The 21,421-nt window shown below is 38.1% G+C and overlaps 1 protein-coding gene across 1 annotated transcript in view; it reads right to left on the bottom strand.

The window, feature by feature from the left end:
* Positions 1 to 380: 380 nt before the first annotated feature.
* Positions 381 to 21,421, bottom strand: part of TM9SF3 (transmembrane 9 superfamily member 3) — a 74,246-nt gene continuing 53,205 nt past the window's right edge. The window contains exons 10-15 of the mRNA XM_066355797.1: positions 17,553 to 17,692; positions 12,859 to 12,927; positions 8,580 to 8,726; positions 7,808 to 7,891; positions 7,604 to 7,680; positions 381 to 4,490 (exon numbers count right to left, since the gene is read on the bottom strand). Coding sequence (XP_066211894.1) covers positions 4,423 to 4,490; positions 7,604 to 7,680; positions 7,808 to 7,891; positions 8,580 to 8,726; positions 12,859 to 12,927; positions 17,553 to 17,692 — 585 coding nt within the window. The 3' untranslated portion in view covers positions 381 to 4,422. The remainder of the gene's footprint in view (positions 4,491 to 7,603; positions 7,681 to 7,807; positions 7,892 to 8,579; positions 8,727 to 12,858; positions 12,928 to 17,552; positions 17,693 to 21,421) is intronic.

Genomic DNA, 21,421 nt, shown 5'->3' with positions numbered 1-21,421 from the left:
CAACAAACTGACCAGTATTTCAATGGGAACTATGCTCCTCTCACTGACCACCAATGAAAGAGGTGCCCCTTCCGGAAGTGCGGTGGGGGCCAGATAAATGGCCTCAGGGGGCCGCATGTGGCCCGCGGGCCGTAGTTTGGGGACCCCTGGTCTACTATATGCTACAATAGTTGAATAGTTGCTGCTGAGACCATATGGTTCTCAAAACCTCAAATATTTCCTATCTGGCCCTTTACAGAAAAAGTTTGCTGACCCCTGCTTTATCTAATTGTGGAAAGCTATCCGCAATCTCTTCATATGCATGCCAATAAATGGGTTATCTCTCACTTATTCTTGGTTCACCTGTTTCAAAAGGAAAGAAATAAAGGATCCAAGGGAAGTACATTTAATTTTTTATTACTTTTAAAATATCCAATTTCAGTTAAACAGACTAGATTGGAATCTCAAACGTATTTGTACGTTATATACTGTACTTCTATCACTACAAAGCGAGTTGGGAATGTGGTCAACACAAACCAAGGGTGTGTACAAATGGAAGTAATCACTGAGCAGTAACTTTCCTTCCAACTCTGTCACCGATTATCTGTGCTCTCTGGGGATTTAGAGATTCAAGCATGCCAGAGTTGAAAATCCCAAGTAGCATTGCTCTTTCAAGTACACTCTGTTGTCTTTCAAATAGAATTCCGTTATTTTTCCTCTCCTAAAGCTCTTATTTATAATGTTTAAAACTTTCAAATGACTTAAACTGATGAACTGTGGCAAATACACAGATTGCTGCTTCGTCAATTATTAGCAATCTTAGTTCACCAATACTTCAATATAAGCAACTCTCACAACAGTTCTTAATTTCCATTTCCTAGCACAGTGAAATAAACTTAATTTTTACTTTTGTCTTTGCACACTTCTGCCTACAGCTCTGATAAGGATGTCAAATCAGATGGCTTTTTAAAAAAAATGCTCATAGGAGGAACTAGTCATTACTTCATGAAATTTCTGAAGATGTATGTTAACTTTATGATCTGCCCCGCCTCTAAATCTAAGCCAGTCTATGTTTGCATACACTTCCAACCAACCTTTTAAAATTGTCACTCTTATCTCATTAACATCTTGATTGCTAAAATACAACTTCATCACTAAAATTTTTATGAAGATATAAAACATTAATAAATACTTGTGTTTGCATACATCACTACTTCTATTTATTATGTGTTCCAATAAATCAACAGAATGAAACACTAAGACACGCTAATAGTTAAACTTAAGACCCAGATTGGAACTACAGTGTATAGATTACAAACAGGCTTTCCTTCCCCAGACTTTATATACAGAAGCCCTTCTAGGTATGTGGCTGTTCCTGGACAAATGACATTAATACATTCTTTCTTTTTTACATTTTGAAAAAATTCAGGAAATTTTAAAATAACATTTATTTGCAAGACATTTGGCATAGGTGGATAGTAAACATTTAAGAAACAAAAGCTTTATCAAAATGAATATAATTTGTGGATAAACCCTAAATAAAGTGGCTTTTGGAAGAATTGGAATTTGCAGCAACCATCTTTATAAAGAGGTCCATCAACTCCCAATGGAGAACACCCAAGCACAGCACTCACCATTCAGGTAGTACCACAGAATAATGAATTCTAAGAGTATAGGGCTTGATTTATGAGCAAACCCAATACAATCTAAGAGCTCAACATGATCTATTAAAGAGTGCTTGACCATCCCTCCGGCAACTGTATTTCCACCTTACCCTACTCTTGTAAGAGGAGCCATATATATATATATAATGTGTGTGTGTGTGTGTAACTTTTTAAGGAGAAATATACTTACAGATACAAGGGGAAAGTTTAGTTTTTGACAGTGTTCAAAGCATCAGTTGGGAAGTTGAGCAAATAATGTTAATAAATGAAAAATGGATACACAGCCTTAATAGCGTGGAAAAACCCCAGCCTTTAAATAACTTAATATTTATTTTACTAGTGTACAACTGAGAGCTAGGGAACTAAATCATTTGTGAATTGCATCTTCTTCAAGACACACCACACCCGACCCCTCTACAAAGCCATAAATCAATACATATTTTCTAAAGGACTTTTCAAGGTGATTTATATTCATTTTAATGGAGCTCTTAATATATATGAAAATCAGAAAACTATTTTTCACTGAAGATTCCAAAGGACTTCAAACAGAGCTCAGTTTAACAGGAAGAACTGGTGTACCTGAAAGCAGCTAAACCACTCATTCTTTAAAAATCCTACCTCTTACCTGCGCCACTGATGAGAAACAAATTTCACTTTATTACAACAAAAGCCTGCTGTCCACTGTACAGTCCATCAGCCAGGCTATATACTGTCGTAAGTGCTCTACATTAGTTAGAAATACAAGCCATTAGATATTGACTTTTAGTTTTTCTTATAAGATCTTAAAGGCAGGTAAAAAGGAAGAGAAAATGGAAGAACAGTGTTTTATACTTAATAAAACATTTTGGCGTGAAGAAGACAATTTACCCACAACTTTTTATCAAATTTGTTTGCTAACGTCAGCCATATCTAAGTGGTAAGAAACCAAACTTTACACTCTTCCAAGTCCTTATGTCACATGATTGGATGCAGAGTCTATTAATTTATAAACATATTTTAGAATGGAAACATTTTCTGTAACTATTAATGGCATGAGTTTCACAATAAGGTTTAAATATAGCTGTTTTGACTCTTTCTAAAAATACCAATATATAGTATTATTTTAGGTGGTCATTTGCATAGCAAACTATTAAACTAGAAACTCAATGGTTCTAGAAAAATTTCACATTATGGATAGTTCCAGAAAGATGTAGTCTAAATTAAAATCACTTCTCTTAGAAAACTGTAACCTTTACTTATTCATCCAATAGTAAGCTAATCACTTTTACCCCACCCCCCATTTCACACAGTACACCAACCTGAACAGATTTTGTGCCACAATTTCATTCAAAGGGCTTGTCATTCCCTTTGTGACTGTACTGGATAATCTAGATGTAAGGTAGTTTGGGGATTTTAAAGTGTGGGTTCTCTGTATTAGAAAGGATAGTTTACAGTATATTAAAAAATGCATTCAGTAATACTGCCTTTTAAAAGATAGCTTCAAACTGCAAACACATCTATTTTCACAAAACAATTTGGTCAGGAAATTTTATTTTAACATTCTAAAGCAGTAATGCTTTAGATGTTACTTAAGTGCCCCAGACAGGATTAACAAAATTAAGTGTTTCTAAATTACAAATTAGCTCCTGTAGGAGTCTCATAAAAGAAACAGAAAAAAACAATTCCCCCCTCCCAAAAGAAGACACACACATTTGAAGAAACCCCAATGTTTCATGCAGTGGTAGGCAAGATGTAAAAAGCCACCCAATTTCACACATTTCTACACCAATCATCATCAGAAAAAAGTACTCCGTAGTCAATCTGTACATCCAAATGCATTTGGGAATCTACACCTACGTTACATTATTTAATGTTATATACATTTATCACTCACCCCCCTTGTTTTTAATAGTTTCTTATGTAAAAACTTCATTCAAACCCAAAAATGATGTAAGACTAACTTTGAGGGGGAAAAAAAGATAATCACTTTAGACATTCAGTTAAAATGTGTTTATCTAAATCTCAAAATGTTTAATAAAAACAAATATCTTCTCCATTTAACACTTTGCTTTCTGACTGTACAGTAAATTGCATTGTAGAGAATACACCTCTATCTTCAGACAGTATCTTCTTTGGATGGAATTAAGATGCAACTGAATAGTTTTAAGATAAATAAATGGGAAGTTGGTCCAACTAAGATGACAGCAGATATATTACATGTGGAATTTCCTATCTTTAATTCTCTTTTTAAAAAAAGATGCAGTTGAATTGAAAAAAAAATAGGTCAAAAAAGAACCCAGATTCAATATATAAAAATGTCCCACGATAGGTTTGATGATAGCAGTAAAAATAAAGAGAAAAAAGTAATCTTTCTGGAACATCATTTTTCAGTAACATAGAAACACTAAGTGCCAGGAAGATCTCTATTCGTGTAATTTTAGCATCCAAGTTTCCCTCTATTTATTTTATTGGAACAAATGCTTTAAATAAACTATTTGTCCTCTTCACTGAAGAGAGCTGGTCTATTTCATCTTTAATGAGCTAGTTTTTGGGAAGATTAGCCATGTACTGTAGTAATGCTTACTGCATAAAATCCAAGCATTTGCTGTGAACAGTTGGAGAAAGCAGTCAGTAAGAACCTAGGATCAATGAAAATAGATGTTACTTTACACCATCCATGAAAGATAGGCCCACAAAGTACCCAGTGATGACGCCCAAATCTCTTCTTGCGCTTTTTTTGCTGTGCAAATTCCATCCCTGTGAAAAATATTGATCCAAAGTTCCAGGTTTTCTTGGGTTTCTAGTCAATTTTCACATTAGTATAGATTTTTCGGACAAAGGCACTTGTTCCCATGTAACCAATCGCTCCTGTAAAGATAAAATAAGGGGTTTTGAAACAAATGCATACAGAGCAGGACTCATCACTAACAAACACTAAATGCTATCTGCTCTGGAAAATTATTCGATTTTTCAAGCTATCTTGATATTCTCCCTGATAACGTCAAGATATTCTCTCTGAACTTAATAAAATTGTATCATTTGTTTTGCAAATCACCTGTTACTGTCATACACCAAGTTTGATACGACATGTTTTCAGAATTAAGTATCAATTACTACATATATAATCAATAAATATATAAATTAAAATATATCTTATATAATTATAGAATTATTATATATAATATATTCTTTTTTTTTAACAGAGACAGAGATAGACAGGTACAGACAGACAGGAAGGGAGAGAGATGAGAAGCATCAATCATCAGCTTTTCGTTGCAATACCTTAGTTGATCACTGATTGCTTTCTCATCTGTGCCTTGACCATGGGCCTTCAGCAAACAGAGTAACCCCTTGCTCGAGCCAGCGACCTTGGGTCCAAGCTGGTGAGCTTTTGCTCAACCCAGCTGAGCCCGCGCTCAAGCTGGCGACCTCAGGGTCTTGAACCTGGGTCCTCCACATCCCAGTCCGAAGCTCTATCCACTGTACCACCGCTTGCTCAGGCTATAATATATTCTAATATATAGAAATATTTCCAGTTGAAATTACATGAGATTCAAGATTCATGTCAGAATAAAAGGAGATAAGGTGAGAATATATATAAGACAGGCCATGAAATAAGTTATTAATATTAGGTGTGTTAGATACATGAGGACTCACTACAGATAGATAGATAGATAGATAGATAGATAGATAGATAGATGATTAGATAGATTGTTCCTCTTTTTGTATATATGTGAAAAGTTCCCACAATTAAATACTAAAAATTAAAAAATAAAACAACAAGGCAAACCTATTTCTGATTATATTTTTGCAATAGACATTTATTTTATAAGATGAATTATATTACACTTAAATTACTTGTAATTCATTTTGAAATAGTTATACAAGTCATTACAAAGTAAGAAAAAAACCTTCTATTTTGTATAACTGAACCTGAATCCTTAGAACATAAAAATTTAACTAGAATAAAAAATTTAACTGACATAATTTAACACTAGTCCAATTATCAAATCTCATTTCCAAGACTTATAAAACATTTTCCCCTTTGAGCAGAGATATGCTTAAAAGCAAAAAGCATCAAATTAGAGAATCGTTTTCCTCGTCTTATGGGAGAACCTCAAGAAGAAGCTTATCGACATGTGACTGTCTATGAAGAGGATGCTGAATATGCTCACTAGAAAAGTAAATGTCCTCGGAATAATACAGAGATGATACACTTTTAAATTTCATTTCCTTAAAACTAAAATGCTATGCTCAAAATATAAAGTCTTTAACAATCCACTTCCCACTTTAACATACCTGTTTCCTTTTACATTAAAAAGAAATCAAGAAATGTTTTTCTTTCAATTACTGATACATAACCTGATAAATATGGATAAACATGTAAGATTCTGTATTATGACATCTTAATCAGTTATGAGCTGAACTGTTTTCCCTCTGACCCAAAACTGATTAGAACTGAAGGCATACAAACCCATTAAAGAATAAATACTGGGACATTGCCTGAACCACAGGGAATTGTAATGTGCCAAGATTTTCAGGAAGCAAAAGGAAATTTCAACAAGAGAAGCACCAAAAATATTTAGTTAAATTTATTCCATTTTATTTGTAAATGTCAAGACATTAATTACCTCTCTAGGTCAGAGATCACACAGCAAGTCAAGAAAAAAAAATTTAACCCTCTGAATAATCTCCTAATTCTATACTTCAATGATTGGTGGAGATAAATATTTCAGATTAAATAAAAAGGAGTTGAATGAGTAATAATATTCTGAAGGAAAGATGGCCAATAATACTAAAAGAACCTTCCGATTTCATGATACAAATCTAGTTTTAACCTTCAGTTCCTATTCATCTTTTCCCCAAAGGTGGTTAAAGTTAATTATCACAAAGAAAGGTTATCACAACAACTATAAATAAAGCATGTGAAAAAAAAAAAGAACTGTCCTCCCTTACAGCCAGTGCAATGGGCTTTACTCCTTCACAGTCAATGTCATTCGTGTGTGTGCGCACATGGTCATACACACGGTATACAGGAATAGAACAGATTCTTTTCCTTGACACAAAACACGGTATTAGTTTCAGGTGTGCAACAGTGATTTATTAACAACCACCACAACAGTCACAATATTTTTTTTCTCATGAGAACTTTAAGAGTTAATCTTTCAGCAACTTCCAAATATAATACTGTATTATTAATTATAGTCACCAAGCTGTACACCACATCCTCAGAAGTTATTCATCCTATAAATAAAGTTTCTACCGTTTGACCACCTTCACCCATTTCGCCCACAGCTTGACTTCCCACCTCTGACAAACACCAATCTGCAGAAGAGTCTTCTGATGAAGGAAAAAGCAATCCAGATGGGTCCACAAATGTCATATCAGGACCTAGCTTTTAACAAGATTATTACATCTGCCTTATTTTATTACTTACCCTATAGCTAAAGTGGAATTATATAAAAATTAAAAAATTAAAAATAAAAAAAGCCTGACCAGGCGGTGGCACAGTGGATGGAGCGTTGGACTGGGATGCGGAGGACCCAGGTTTGAGACCCCAAGATCCCAGCTTGAGTGCGAGCTCATCTGGCTTGAGCAAAAAAAGCTCGCCAGCTTGGACCCAAGGTCACTGGCTTGAGCAAGGGGTTACTCCGTCTGCTGAAGGCCCACGGTCAAGGCACATATGAGAAAGCAATCAATAAACAACTAAGGTGTCAAAACGAATAACTGATGATTGATGCTTCTCATCTCTCTCCCTTCCTGTCTGTCTGTCCCTATCTATCCCTCTCTCTGACTCTCTGTCTCTGTAAAAAATAAAATAAAAAATAAAAATAAAATAAAAAAAGTCAATCAGACTCTTGAATTTATGTTGGTGTTCCTGATCAAACAACAGAATGTAATTTCTTCATTTCCCATGACTATATTTTTCTGATTCTGAAACAAAGATTAATTCATGATATTCCAAGAATTTCAGAACTTACCACACATTATCCCCAGGGCTGTGCTAAATACCGCCATATATCCAAAGTAAAATGATGTTTGAAATAAGCCATACATCCTGAAATAAAACAAAATAATTAAATATAGTATATCCATTTTTACTTTAAATGTAAGGCCCTAAATTTTAGTGTTTAAATGACAAGTTTAGTTTCCTAAATACAAAATGAGAAAACATCTCCACTTACTTGGTTTTGAAAAAGTAGTAGTAAAAGGAATACATGTAAACATAGATGGCAGTCGATGCAGCGGAGAGAAAACTTGTCCATTGCCTGGGGGGGGGGGGAGAGAAACAGAGCTCTTGTGAATGAATAGCACTGAAAGGAGGATTTAAAAAGCTAAGAATTTTATTTAAAATATTTTTGTGTCTATAAAAACAAATGCATGTACTTCACATTTAAATATATCAACAGGAGAGAGACTTAAGAACCGAAGAAGAGATACTGAATTTTGTCAAATTCCCTATCATAGTGATTTTAAATAAAACATACTGTTTTTCAGACCTGTCTCCTGTGTTTAAAATGGAACAATTAAACATGTTGTGAAAATATTTCTACTATAGTGATGCTCAATACAAAAAAATTGACTGATATACTACTTCCTTTTATTTTATTATTTTTTAAATTTATTTTAAAGAGAGGAAGGGAGGGAGCAAGAGAAAGACAAGAGCATCAGTCTGTTCCTTGTGTGCCCTGTCCGGGCACAGAAGCAGCAGCCTCTGCGCTTCAGGATGGTGATCCAACCAACCAAGCTATTCAGCCGGGGCTTTTCATCACTTTTATAACAGAAATCTTCATCATCTTTATCTTCATCATTTTCACAACTGAAAATTTTTCTGATACAATCTTAATTAACAAAATTTTTATACAGATCTTTTACATTGCTTGATATACTTCAAATGGAATCTTCTTTTAAAAATATGACGGTCCCCAGAGGTTCTTCCCAGAAATAAGTACTCACCACCTGTAGTCCTCGGCGTTCAGTAGAAAGTACGTGCACACGATGGTCACACAGACGGTCACAATGCACAGGATGACCAGCACCAGCATCATGAAGCCATAGACATAGTAGATCTTATATGCCCAGAAGGATGTGAAGATGAAATACCTACATAAAATGCAAAAAAGAAAAGTTTTCTAGTCTTTATTTTGAAGCTCATTCTGCTTAAAGTCTCACATCTTAGTTCTCACTTAAATTACAATACTTATCTTACAAGTAACTTCCAATTTCCCTTTTTTTAATCTATTAAGTACTCTAAAATTCTCTGAAAAATATTTTGAGCTAATCTTTCAAGAATAATTTTTTTTTATTAATTTTAATGAGGTGACATTAATCAATCAGGGTACATAGGTTCAGAGAAAACATATCCAGGTTATTTTGACATTTGATTATGTTGCATACCCATCATCCAAAGTCATATAGTCTTCTGTCACCTTCTATCTGGTTTTCTTTGTGCCCCTCCTCTCCCCCTGCCCTCTCCCTTCCCCTCCCCATCCCCGGTACTCTTGTCTGTGTCCCGGAGTCTCATTTTTATGTCCCACAAGAATAATTTCTTTAGTGAGGCATTTATGTCTATGCAAACTAAATGAATTAGAAACTTAAAGGAGGTAAAATATAAAAAAATAAAAAGCTAAAAATTCGTATTTGTAAAAGTCAATTCCCTCATTTTTTCATTTTTTATAGCTATAATAATACTATATAAGCAATATATTTCATATTTTATAAAATATCCTATTAAAAACTAGTGGCCTGGCCAGGTAGCTAAGTTGAGCGTTGTTCCAATACGCCAAGGGTTCAATACCTGGTAAGGGCACATACAAGCATCAACCAATGAATGCATAAATAAGAGAAACAACAAATCAATGTTTCTTGCGCTAAGATAAAAAAACAAACAAACAAAAAAAACTAAGTTTGACAGAATAATAACATGCAATTATGGGGTGGGGAAGTAGGAAAACAAAGCCTAAAGAAGCATCATGCTATCTTCAGAGCACAGTAAGAGAAAGGGAGTTAAGATTTTACTTTAAGAAAAAGACCCGCCTGTCCAGGTGGTGGCACAGTGGATAGAGCATCAAACTGGGATGTGGAGGACCCAGGTTCGAAACCCCGAGATCGCCAGTTTGAGTGCAGGCTCATCTGGTTTGAGCAAGGCTCACCAGCTTGAGCCCAAGGTCGCTGGCTCGAGCAAGGGTTTACTCGGTCTGCTGTAGCCCCCAGGTCAAGGCACATATGAGAAAGCAATCAATGAACAACTAAGGAGCCGCAACAGAGAACTGATGTTTCTCATCTCTCTCCCTTCCTGTCTGTCTGTACCTATGTGTCCCTCTCTCTGACTCTCTCTCTGCCACAAAAAATAAAAAATAAATAAATAAGATTTCGATAAAAAAAAGAAAAAGACCCTTCGCTCTAATTCCATCATCCAAGTCATCATTGACTCAGAAAGGGTCTTCAGGCCTCTTTTCTTTTTCTTGGTCTCTTGTTTGTTCACTCATTTGTTCATCATTCACTCTTTCAGATACTTACAGAGCCCCTACCACATAACAGGGGAGCAGTGAGCATAGAACTGTGAAAATGTCAGTCTCTACCCTCAAGGCGATTACTGTGTAGCAGGGAATAGCAGTAAAGGAGTCATCATGATGTACTGTGACACGTGTTCTATCAAAGTACCCAAGAGGGCCATCTTACTGGTGTGGCTGGGTGAGGCTTGGGTGGGGGGTAATTGAGAAGAATCAGATAAGGCATGTGGGGGACAAGGGGGTGAGGGATAATGAAAATGAGAATTCTTTGGCAAATAACTGATATAATCAGACTGATACCTTAAAAAGATCACTTCGGCTACCAAGAGGAGAATGGGGCCCTGACCGGTTGGCTCAGTGGTAGAGCATCGGCCTGGCGTGTGGGAGTCCTGGGTTCAATTCCCAGCCAGGGCACACAGGAGAAGCGCCCATGTGCTTCTCCACCCTTCCCCTCTCCTTCCTCTCTGTCTCTCTCTTCCCCTCCCGCAGCCAAGGCTCCATTGGAGCAAAGATGGCCCGGGCGCTGAGGATGGCTCTGTGGCCTCTGCCTCAGGCACTAGAATGGCTCTGTTTGCAACAGAGTGACGCCCCAGATGGGCAGAGCATCGTCCCCTGGTGGGCATGCCGGGTGGATCCTGGTCAGGCGCATGCGGGAATCTGACTGCCTCTTTGTTTCCAGCTTCAGAAAAATACAAAAAGGAAAAAAAAAAAAAGAGGAGAATGGGTATGAAGGAGGTCAAAGTAAGAGACATTAAAGACACAGCAGAAAGGCTAATGGAACACAGCCCTGAGAAAACAAAAATGTGAGCCAGAGGAACTGAGGATGAGGGTAGGAGGGATAAAATAGTCCGAGGCCAAGTCAGGGCGAGGACACAAAGCAGTTTCAGACCGAAAAGACTGAAGAAATTCCTGAAGTGACACAAACACCAATCCAATCCCTGTCCATGGTACTAATATCCCCAACCAGTAGGCGACCACCAGGAGTTTGCCCAAATCTATGTCAGTTGTACTTGCTAGTGTTAGAAAATTTAATTAAATGTCATATAAATCAATATATTTATACATAAGAGCAAAAAGGATGTGTGATTTCTAGGAAAATCAGTTTGAATGCTTTGAAAAATTCAATGAGGTGCGTTGTTTAATAATAGTTACAGAATTAGGTATGGGTGAGAAAGCTAGAAAAGATTGAGGGACAAATGTTCAAATCTAGAAGTATTCTGCACTGAGAATGCTTCAGACAGGTCTTAATGTTCTTGCTCCACTTTAAAAGGCTGAAAAACACAGAAGATGTATTATGAAAGTCAAAGAAAACTGATGAAAACACCAACTAGATACAAATCAAAGACCTTAGCTTTAAATTCTTTTAAAAGATCAGTGAAGGACGTACCATTAGTTGTTTAAGTTAAAATAAAATGTTATGTATCTATTTTATAACTCCCTCACAGGAGCCAACTTTTTCATTAAATAACTATCAGATCCACTCATGTCTGTCAAGGAGGCATCCACTGTACAGGAGAGAATCAGCAGTGGGCAGCTGGAAGGAAACCCGTAAGGAGATTTTGAGCAGTTACAATGACTGGCATTTGTGGGCAATGGCCAGAGGTGTATGACTGCAATCCTTTTTTTTTTTTTTTTGTATTTTTCTGAAGCTGGAAACGGGGAGAGACAGTCAGACAGACTCCTGCATGCGCCCAACCGGGATCCACCCGGCACGCCCACCAGGGGGCGATGCTCTGCCCACCAGGGGGGATGCTCTGCTGCGACCAGAGCCACTCTAACTCCTGGGGCAGAGGCCAAGGAGCCATCCCCAGCGCCCGGGCCATCTTTGCTCCAATGGAGCCTTGGCTGCGGGAGAGGAAGAGAGAGACAGAGAGGAAGGAGAGGGGGAGGGGTGGAGAAGCAGATGGGCGCTTCTCCTGTGTGCCCTGGCCGGGAATTGAACCCGGGACTTCTGCATGCCAGGCCGACGCTCTACCACTGAGCCAACCGGCCAGGGCATGACTGCAATTCTTGAGAAAGTCCCCTACAAAGAATTGCCTGCCTAAAATGCCAGAGCATTCCCATCAAGAAACGCTGGAACGCAGGCTGAGAAAAGAAAGGCTTCCATTTGCAGTGGTAACCAAAGGTGCAGTTGTGAAGCACGGTAACTGGGCTCAGGTGGCACACTTCCCGCCCCAAACACAGACACATTCCTCAGCACTCCTACAGGTCTCTGTGGAAGGAAACTAGCAATGACTCAGCACTCCTACAGGTCTCTGTGGAAGGAAACTAGGAACGACTCAGCACTCCTACAGGTCTCTGTGGAAGGAAACTAGCAATGACTATGCATTCGAAGACGTCAGGAGTCTGACAGGTAGGTAGTGCTTCAACCTAGTTCCCTGGACCCTTGGAAATATTTTCAAAATATGATAAAACCAGTAATTCCTTACATCATGCATGTGATCAAAAACTAATTTAGTTTTTTCTAGCTTGCATGCTTTGATTCCTAAGATTTCCTATAAAATGAGAGAGGTCTAGAACATAATACAAAATAACTACAAACTTCACCTGAATATTTGAGAACTGAGCAGAAAACTACTTTTAGACAGATACATAGACCCCTTTCTGGAAGCCATGGAATTAACAGACTAACTCTGTTAGATGTTTTCCCATCCTACCCTAACTCCTAAATTCTCTAATTACAATGAAATCCCTCAAAGCATAAATACCTAGCCAAAACTTACATTTCAATAAAGATTGAGCCAAAAGGTAAAATTCCTCCCAGGCAAACAATCACTGCAGGCTCCATAAACCTGGAAAACATTAAAATTAACAGTAAAGTCCTAGCATGATTTTATGTTATATTATATAAATCCTGGTAATAGAAAGGCAATGCTTGGTACTTAAAAACAATCTAAAGGATAGAAACAAATCAGTAAAAAAAAAAATTAAAATCCAAAGGCCTGACCTGTGGTGGAGCAGTGGCTATAGAGAATCAACCTGGAACACTAAAGGCACTGGTTTGAAACCCCAGGATTTCCCAGTCTAGGCACCATACAGAAGCAACTCCTATGAGTTGATGTTTCCTGTTCCCCCCTTCTCGCTCTCTCTCTCCTCTAAAATTATAAATTAAAATCTTTAAAAAAATCCAAAGAGGTATAACACAGACATGGGACTTCAAATTAGTACTAGAATATAGTCAAAATTCTTTACAGTATTAAAACAGCTGAGACAAGAACTTGGGGAAGATATTCTTGCCAATGGCAGAACTCAAGAAAGTGTTCACTCCTTTCTACATCTCTCAATAACTTCTAAGAACTCTACAGGCATTTACTTACAGAAAGCCACAGAGAAAGAAAATGTAAGTCTTGAGACCCCTAGCTGAATAATGTTTTCCGAACTGTGGCCTTGCCATTTGTTTGCTCACTCTTTCATTGGTTCAGTAATTCCTTTTGCTATGAATTATACATTTAAGATATTATGAGTTCTGAGTTATAAGGGGGCCAAGGAATGAAAAAATAATTTCAAACGTAATTCATTCACTCAACAAACAGTAGTAGTAATTGGTAATTCTCTATCTGAAATGCCTTGTCTTGTCTCACACTTCTCTGCAAGTGTCAGGTCAAGTGTCTCTCTGTAAAGCCTTTTCTAAATTTCCGTGGAAGGCGTGGGTCCTTCCCCCTTCTTTCACTGCCCTTTGAACATAACTCTATCACAGCACTTAGCACACTAACCTGTGACTGTAGACAGTTTACATACATATCAGACCTCACTGGATCATAAACCCTGGCAGGCAGAAGCTATTCATCCAGGTTTTCTCAGTGGCCAGCACAGTGCCTGGCACAGGAAAGGTACTAAACTAATATCTCTGGAATTAGCAAACTAACAAACTGAAAGGAAAATCAAAGAATTTGAAAGCTGGGAAATAAAACTTAAAAATAATTTAGTCTTCTTTCTTCATTTTATAGAAAGTCAAGAGCTACAGAGGTTAGAAATGATCGGTCCAAGGTGAGGGCCAGCTCTAGTATTCAGATTTTGGCTCCCATGTGTTTGATATAAAGAAAATGAAGAGACACACAAGCCTTCCTACACCTAAAAGTGACCATGACTGGCAAGGTCATGTCTTGTTCCTTCCTCTCCTTCACTAGCCCTAGTGACCTACAGGAACTTCTGTGATTTTTTACTACGCTTTGCCTTTAAACATATCCTCCCTAGTAATAGGTGAACATCAGGATATCAACGGGCCTTCACAATCCAATTTTAAATATATTGTTGAATTTTAAAAATAGACTAGAAAATTCTCATAAGACCGATCTAAGAAAAAAGGAACATGGATACTTTCTATTACTAGAACAGATTACTCTCCTTTAAACCAAAGGGGCTATTTTATTCAGCCTCAATTTCTATAAATGTCTACATACCTCTAAGTCTACAAAAGACTGTATAAGTACCTGAACATAAGTTACATTTACAGTGTGATAAAATATCTAGGAACAGAGGCTTCATTACATATCCCTTGTTATGAATATGTAGAGTCTACTGTACAGCTATTTTTATGATGAGGTATATAATAAATGTACAGTAAGACTTCTATTTTTGTCTGCAAGTAAAAAATTAGGAAAACAAAGTGCAGAATAGAATTAATGAGTTTATTGGGATGACACTGATTAATAAAATTATATAGGTTTAAGGTTTACAATTCCATAATACATCATCTATCCCCCCCCCTCCCTCCTCCACCTCCCCTACACCCTTTCCCTCCTGCAATCCCCCTTGTTGTCTGTGTCTGTAAGGTTTTCTTCCTTTTCTTAATTCCTTTGCCTTCTTCACCCGGCCCCCAACCTCCATTTTCTCCTATAGCTGGCAGTCTGTTCTCTATCTATGAGTCTGTTTCTATTTTCTTTGTTAGTTTATTTTTTATTTTGTTCATTAGATTCCACACGTAAGTCAAATCATATAGTACTTGTCTTTCTGTTATTATATTAAATATAATATTCAACCTTTTTTTTTTTTTTTTCTGAAGCCGGAAACGAGAAGAGACAGTCAGACAGACTCCCGCATGCGCCCGACCAGGATCCACCTGGCACGCCCACCAGGGGCGATGCTCTGCCCCTCCGGGGCGTCGCTCTGTTGCGACCAGAGCCACTCTAGCGCCCGGGGCAGAGGCCAAGGAGCCATCCCCAGCGCCCGGGCCATCTTTGCTCCAATGGAGCCCTGGCTGCGGGAGGGGAAGAGAGAGACAGAGAGGAAGGAGAGGGGGAGGGGTGGAGAAGCAGATGGGCGCTTCTCCTGTGTGCCCTGGCCGGGAATCAACCCGGGACTTCTGCACGCCAGGCCAACACTCTACCACTGAGCCAACCGGCCAGAGCTCAACTTTTAAATTTAATAAATATACATTGAGTTCGTATTTTGTTCAAATCTGAATGACAAAAATTAGAAATATAAACATATTAATATCCAAAATTTGAATAATTACAAAACCTCAAATTAAAAATCCATCAAGAATAATAATTTGAAAGCTGATTGGGCTAATAAACTGTAAATTATGTTTACACTATTGTAACAGAAGAGTCTCTTCACCTGTTAAACAGAAATACTTGTCATTCTTTGTCAGGATTAATCTTGAATTACAGAAGGTCCTCAAGAAAACATTCTGTGCCTAAAATGTGACAGAATGAGAGATTCTATACTATCCCAGAAGTGAAGATCAAGACCACAAGTCAGCCCTGGCCGGTTGGCTCAGCGGTAGAGCGTCGGCCTAGCGTGCGGAGGACCCGGGTTCGATTCCCGGCCAGGGCACACAGGAGAAGCGCCCATTTGCTTCTCCACCCCTCCGCCGCGCTTTCCTCTCTGTCTCTCTCTTCCCCTCCCGCAGCCAAGGCTCCATTGGAGCAAAGATGGCCCGGGCGCTGGGGATGGCTCTGTGGCCTCTGCCTCAGGCGCTAGAGTGGCTCTGGTCGCAACATGGCGACGCCCAGGATGGGCAGAGCATCGCCCCCTGGTGGGCAGAGCATCGCCCCTGGTGGGCGTGCCGGGTGGATCCCGGTCGGGCGCATGCGGGAGTCTGTCTGGCTGTCTCTCCCCGTTTCCAGCTTCAGAAAAATGGAAAAAAAAAAAGGAAAAAAAAAAAAAAAAAAAAAGACCACAAGTCAGTACAGTGGTACCTTGAGATACGAACAGACCAACATACAAATTTTTTAAGATACAAGCTGTGACTTGGTCTGTATTTTTGTTTGAGATCTGAGCAAAATTCCAAGATATGAGTCATGATTCAGGAAGCTGCCGCTAGTTGGCACGTTGGCGCATGGGTCCAGTATCGGCAGTTCGATACACGAGTTGACTGACTGACGAGCACAATTACAGAATGAATTAAATTTGTATCTCAAGGTACCACTGTACTACAGTTGGTCTCAACCTTAATTCATTTATTAATTAGTAGGACATACAGGGCTATAAATGTGTGTTACTGTTTAAAATAATAAAATAGCCCTGGCCGGCTGGCTCAGTGGTAGAGCGTCAGCCTGGCGTGCAGAAGTCCCGGGTTCGATTCCTGGCCAGGGCACACAGGAGAGGCGCCCATCTGCTTCTCCACCCCTCCCCCTCTCCTTCCTCTCTGTCTCTCTCTTCCCCTCCCGCAGCGAGGCTCCATTGGAGCAAAGATGGCCTGGGTGCTGGGGATGGCTCCTTGGCCTCTGCCCCAGGCGCTAGAGTGGCTCTGGTTGCAACAGAGCGACGCCCCGGAGGGGCAGAGCATCGCCCCCTGGTGGGCAGAGCATCGCCCCCTGGTGGGCGTGCTGGGTGGATCCCAGTCAGGCGCATGCGGGAGTCTGTCTGACTGTCTCTCCCCGTTTCCAGCTTCAGAAAAATACAAAAAAATTTAAAAATAAAAAATAAAATAAAATAATAAAATATCAGGAAAGGACTATCAAATTATAATTAAGGGATGGGCAAACATTTTCTGTAAAGGTTCAGACAGTAAATACTTCCAGTTTTGCAGGTGACAGGTCTCTGAACAACTACTGAACTCTAATGCTGCCTTGTAAACGCAATCCTGGGCAAGATGTGAACAAACAGGCATGTTCCAACAAAAGCTTTTTTACTAAAACAGTGGCAGGTCACATTTGGCCTGTATGTAGGCTGCAGCTATAGAACTGCTACAGCTTTAGTTCTCACCCACCTCTAGACACACGTATATTTATCAAAGCATTTGACTTATTTCTAAAGGCACCAATATTCAGAAAGTGAATACGGGTAAAATTTATTACTACCTCTAGCAATATAGGCTGAAGAAAAACGTAAAAAGACAAATTCTTAAGTTAAAACTTGAGACAGTTATTCTTACAAATACATGCCAATTCTAAACGTTACAAATCTGTAACAGCCATAAGAACATCTATTTTGTGAGAAACAACCACATAAGATTTAGCATTCTCTTTACCATTTTTTCTCCGGTATGGGACGAGGCACAGCATTGACACGACAAGGAAAGTTGGGCTGACCTGACAGATTTCGGCCAAGTATTGTACCAACAAGATTTAGAGGAAGAATAACAAAAAAACAGATGCAACAAACGGCCACCTGTAAATTAAATTAAAATGAGTGTGATTACTCAGAACGATAACATTAATAAAAATAAAAAGGACACTTAAAAATTCAAACACAATTTGATCACAAAAGAAAATGTTTAGATTCAACATGGGTTAAAATTGTGCAAGATACACACTAATGAAAATAAAAAAATGTGCTTTAAAATACAAGTTGAAGTGTTCTTATCTACTTGACTTCCCCTTTTTTCCTACTCTTCCACACCGTCTCTCCTGTATCTTTTTTTCTTCTTTCACTTCGGCTGCCATGCCTGAAACGTGTCCTTATCTTTCTTCATTATATCCACTTTATTTATTTGCCTACACTCTACTGAGACACTAATATGCACAAAGAGCATTACATATGTTATTTTACTGTTTTACAAATGAAAAAAAAGTGAGACTTATAGAGGCTATGTAACTTCCTATCCCATAGCTAGCAAGTAGCCAGACTAAACTTTCAATTCAGATGTGATTCTCTCAAAGACCACGTTCATTCTATTCTACACTGCCTTAGGATCTTAACAATAAACGTATAGCTCTATTTATTAGATATGTGTCATTACTAAAATAATATAAGTATTTTTCTACTATTAGTAATTCCAAGTCTAGGGAAGACGATGTCAAGATTCTAGAACCAAAGCAGTCAGTTAGGAAAATATTGACTTTTGTGACTTTTTCTTTATATCTATCTGGGCACAAGGATACAAACTTAAGCTGTTTTCCAGCCAGCCTCTGGTTAAGATCACTTCACTCTGAACTTCTGAAAAATGAAGCAGGACCAAATCGTCTCTTTTAATTATACATTTTGGGTTCCTAATAAATAGAAAGTAAAAGTGAGAAAAAGTTGAATGAAAACTGTGAAGAAATAAGAGAAATGAAGAACAGTCAATAAAGGAACCTATAAACGACTCATCAGGACATCATCACTGTTTATCTTTGTTTAATTTCTTCTCCCTTTTCTTGTCTAACTTCTTTTATACAGGATAAAAATGTGAGCAGTGTGTTAAAACTGTTAGTGATTAAACTGTGAAACCAATTTTCTACTCCTTTATGTTCAAGTTCTGGGTGAGTTTACTTAAAGAATACCCTGAGATTGCAAGGGAAGTTGTTTAAAAAGAAAGTCACATGGACTAAGTCATCTGAGAACTGAGGATTTTTCTCAATACTGATATTCAACCAAATAAACTGGTTACTGAAGAAGATAGGACTGAACTGTTACTCACACCCCTTGAAATTAAATAGATCTTTTTTAATCACAATTTTATTGCTCTCATAAATTTAAAATGTTAAAATATTGAATTTGCAAAATTTATTTATACTAACAGAACCATGCTTATATCTGTTTTCTTTATTTTGCTTTCATATTAAGGTTTTATTTTAAAATTAAATTTAGCAGCTAAGTGTTAAAAAAAAACCTTGGTCTAATACACTGGTGAAAACTCTGGAACTCAACCAATTCAGGGCCCTTCCCCAGCCTCCTCATCACAGTTCATGAACCAGTGGGGAGTGAAAATGGGCACTGGGGAGAGGAAAGGCTCCAGGCTCAAGGGCCTCCCGTAACTACAATAAGAACCAGTTAGAGCCTGACCAGGCGGTGGCGCAGTGGATAGAGCGTTAGACTGGGATGCGAAGGACCCAAGTTCAAGACCCCAAGGTCGCCAGCTTGTGTGCAGGCTAATCTGCTTTGAGCAAAGCTCACCAGCTTGGACCCAAGGTCGCTGGCTTGAGCAAGGGGTTACTTGGTCTGTTGAGGGCCCACGGTCAAGGCACATATGAGAAAGCAATCAATGAACAACTAAGGTGTCACAACGAAAAACTGATGATTGATGCTTCTCATCTCTCTCCGTTCCCGTCTGTCTGTCCCTACCTATCCCTCTCTCTGACTCTGTAAAAAAAAGAAAAAATTAATGAGAACCAGTTAGAAACAAGTGTTGCCTATCATACTTAATACCCCACAGACGGCCTGACCTGTGGTGGCGCAGTGGATAAAGCGTCGACCTGGAAATGCTGAGGTTGCCGGTTCGAAACCCTGGGCTTGCCTGGTCAAGGCACATATGGGAGTTGATGCTTCCAGCTCCTCCCCCTGTCTCTCTCTCCTCTCTCTCTCTCTCCCTCTCTCTTCTCTCTAAAAATGAATAAATAAACTAAAAAAAAAAAAAATTAAAAAAAAAATACCCCACAGAAATACCAAATGGTCAACTCTTCTCAATCTCAGTCACAAAGCAAGAATGTGGCTATTACTCTATCCTTGCTTCCCAGAATGGCCTTTTGGGAAATCTGTAGTGTGAACAGGATAGAAAGGGAGAAAGCAGCCTGAAATGAACTATTTTAGAACGCTAAAGGATATAAATTTATGTAGGGTATAGACAGTAATTGCTTATAGGTAAGGTGAATCTCATGAAATACATACTGCCTTGTCATCCATTACGCTTATGCATTTCTTTGACACATGCCAGAGTAGACAATTTTATCATCCTTTTCTAGCTCATACATTTTTATGACTTTATAGCTATATAAAAATGATTTAACTTCAATTTAATTGATAATAGTACCTAGTAATCCAAGCATAGGTAACTTAAACACAAATGCCTGTAAGAAGCCTTCTTTATCAGATATTTCCAACATGCTAATAAATAATTCTCATTCTTGGACCACTTCAGTAATGTAACAGAAGAAACACTGGCTTCGAAGTTAAAAACTTATTCTATGTTTTTATTTTCTTTGGATCAATACCCAGAAGTGGCATTGCTAGATCATATGGTAGTTCTATTTTTAATTTCTTAAGGAACCTCCATACTGTTTTTGGTAGTGGCCAACCTAGCATTATCCTGATACCAAAACCAGGAAATAAAGATATTATAAGAAAACTACAGACCACTATCTCTCACAAATATATATGCAAAAAAACAACATATTTTAACAAATGAAACCCAACAATATATAAAATGGATAATACATTATAACAAGTTGAGGCTTATCAAAGGAATGCAAGACTGGGTTAAGATTCAAAAATCAATCAATGCAATTTACATTATCAGAATGAAAAAAGAAAATTCACAGATCATCTCAAAAGGTGCAGAAAAAGGCAACACAAGATCCAACCTCAATTCATAATAAAAAAAACTCAGCAAACTAGGATTAGAAGGGAGCTTCATCAATTTCATGCAGGGCGTCTACAAAAACAAAACAAAACAAAAAAACTATAGCTAACATTGCACTTGAGGATACAGACTGATAACTTTTCTCCTAAGACTGGTAATAAGTCAACGCTGTATGCTCTTACTGCTTCTATGTAACACTGTATGGAAGTTCTAGTCAGTGCAAAGAAGAAGAAGAAACAAAAGGCATACAGATTAGAAAGACAAAAGTAAAAGTGTTTTTATTCATAGACAACATGATTTATATAAACAAATCTTTAGAAATCTAAAAAAAGTATTAAAACTAATAAGGGAGATTAGCAAAGTTGCAGGATGCAAAGTCAATACACAAAAATCAATTTTTTTTCTATACTCTAGCAACAATCAGAATTTGAAAATTTAAACATATCATTTATGAGCCTAGCCAGGTAGCTCACTTGGTTAGAGCATTGTCCCAATATGCTAAGGTTTCCGGTTTGATCCCCAGTCAAGGCACAAACAAGAATCTACTAATGAATGCATGGATAAGTGGAAAAACAAATCAGTGTTTCTTTCTCTCTCCCTCTCTGTCTCCTTCTCTTTCT

The sequence above is a fragment of the Saccopteryx leptura genome, chromosome 13 (assembly GCF_036850995.1).
Source record: "Saccopteryx leptura isolate mSacLep1 chromosome 13, mSacLep1_pri_phased_curated, whole genome shotgun sequence".
Taxonomy (NCBI): Eukaryota; Metazoa; Chordata; class Mammalia; order Chiroptera; family Emballonuridae; genus Saccopteryx; species Saccopteryx leptura.
Note: the sequence above shows the minus strand (reverse complement) of the source record. Positions and strands in the feature narration are given on the sequence as shown.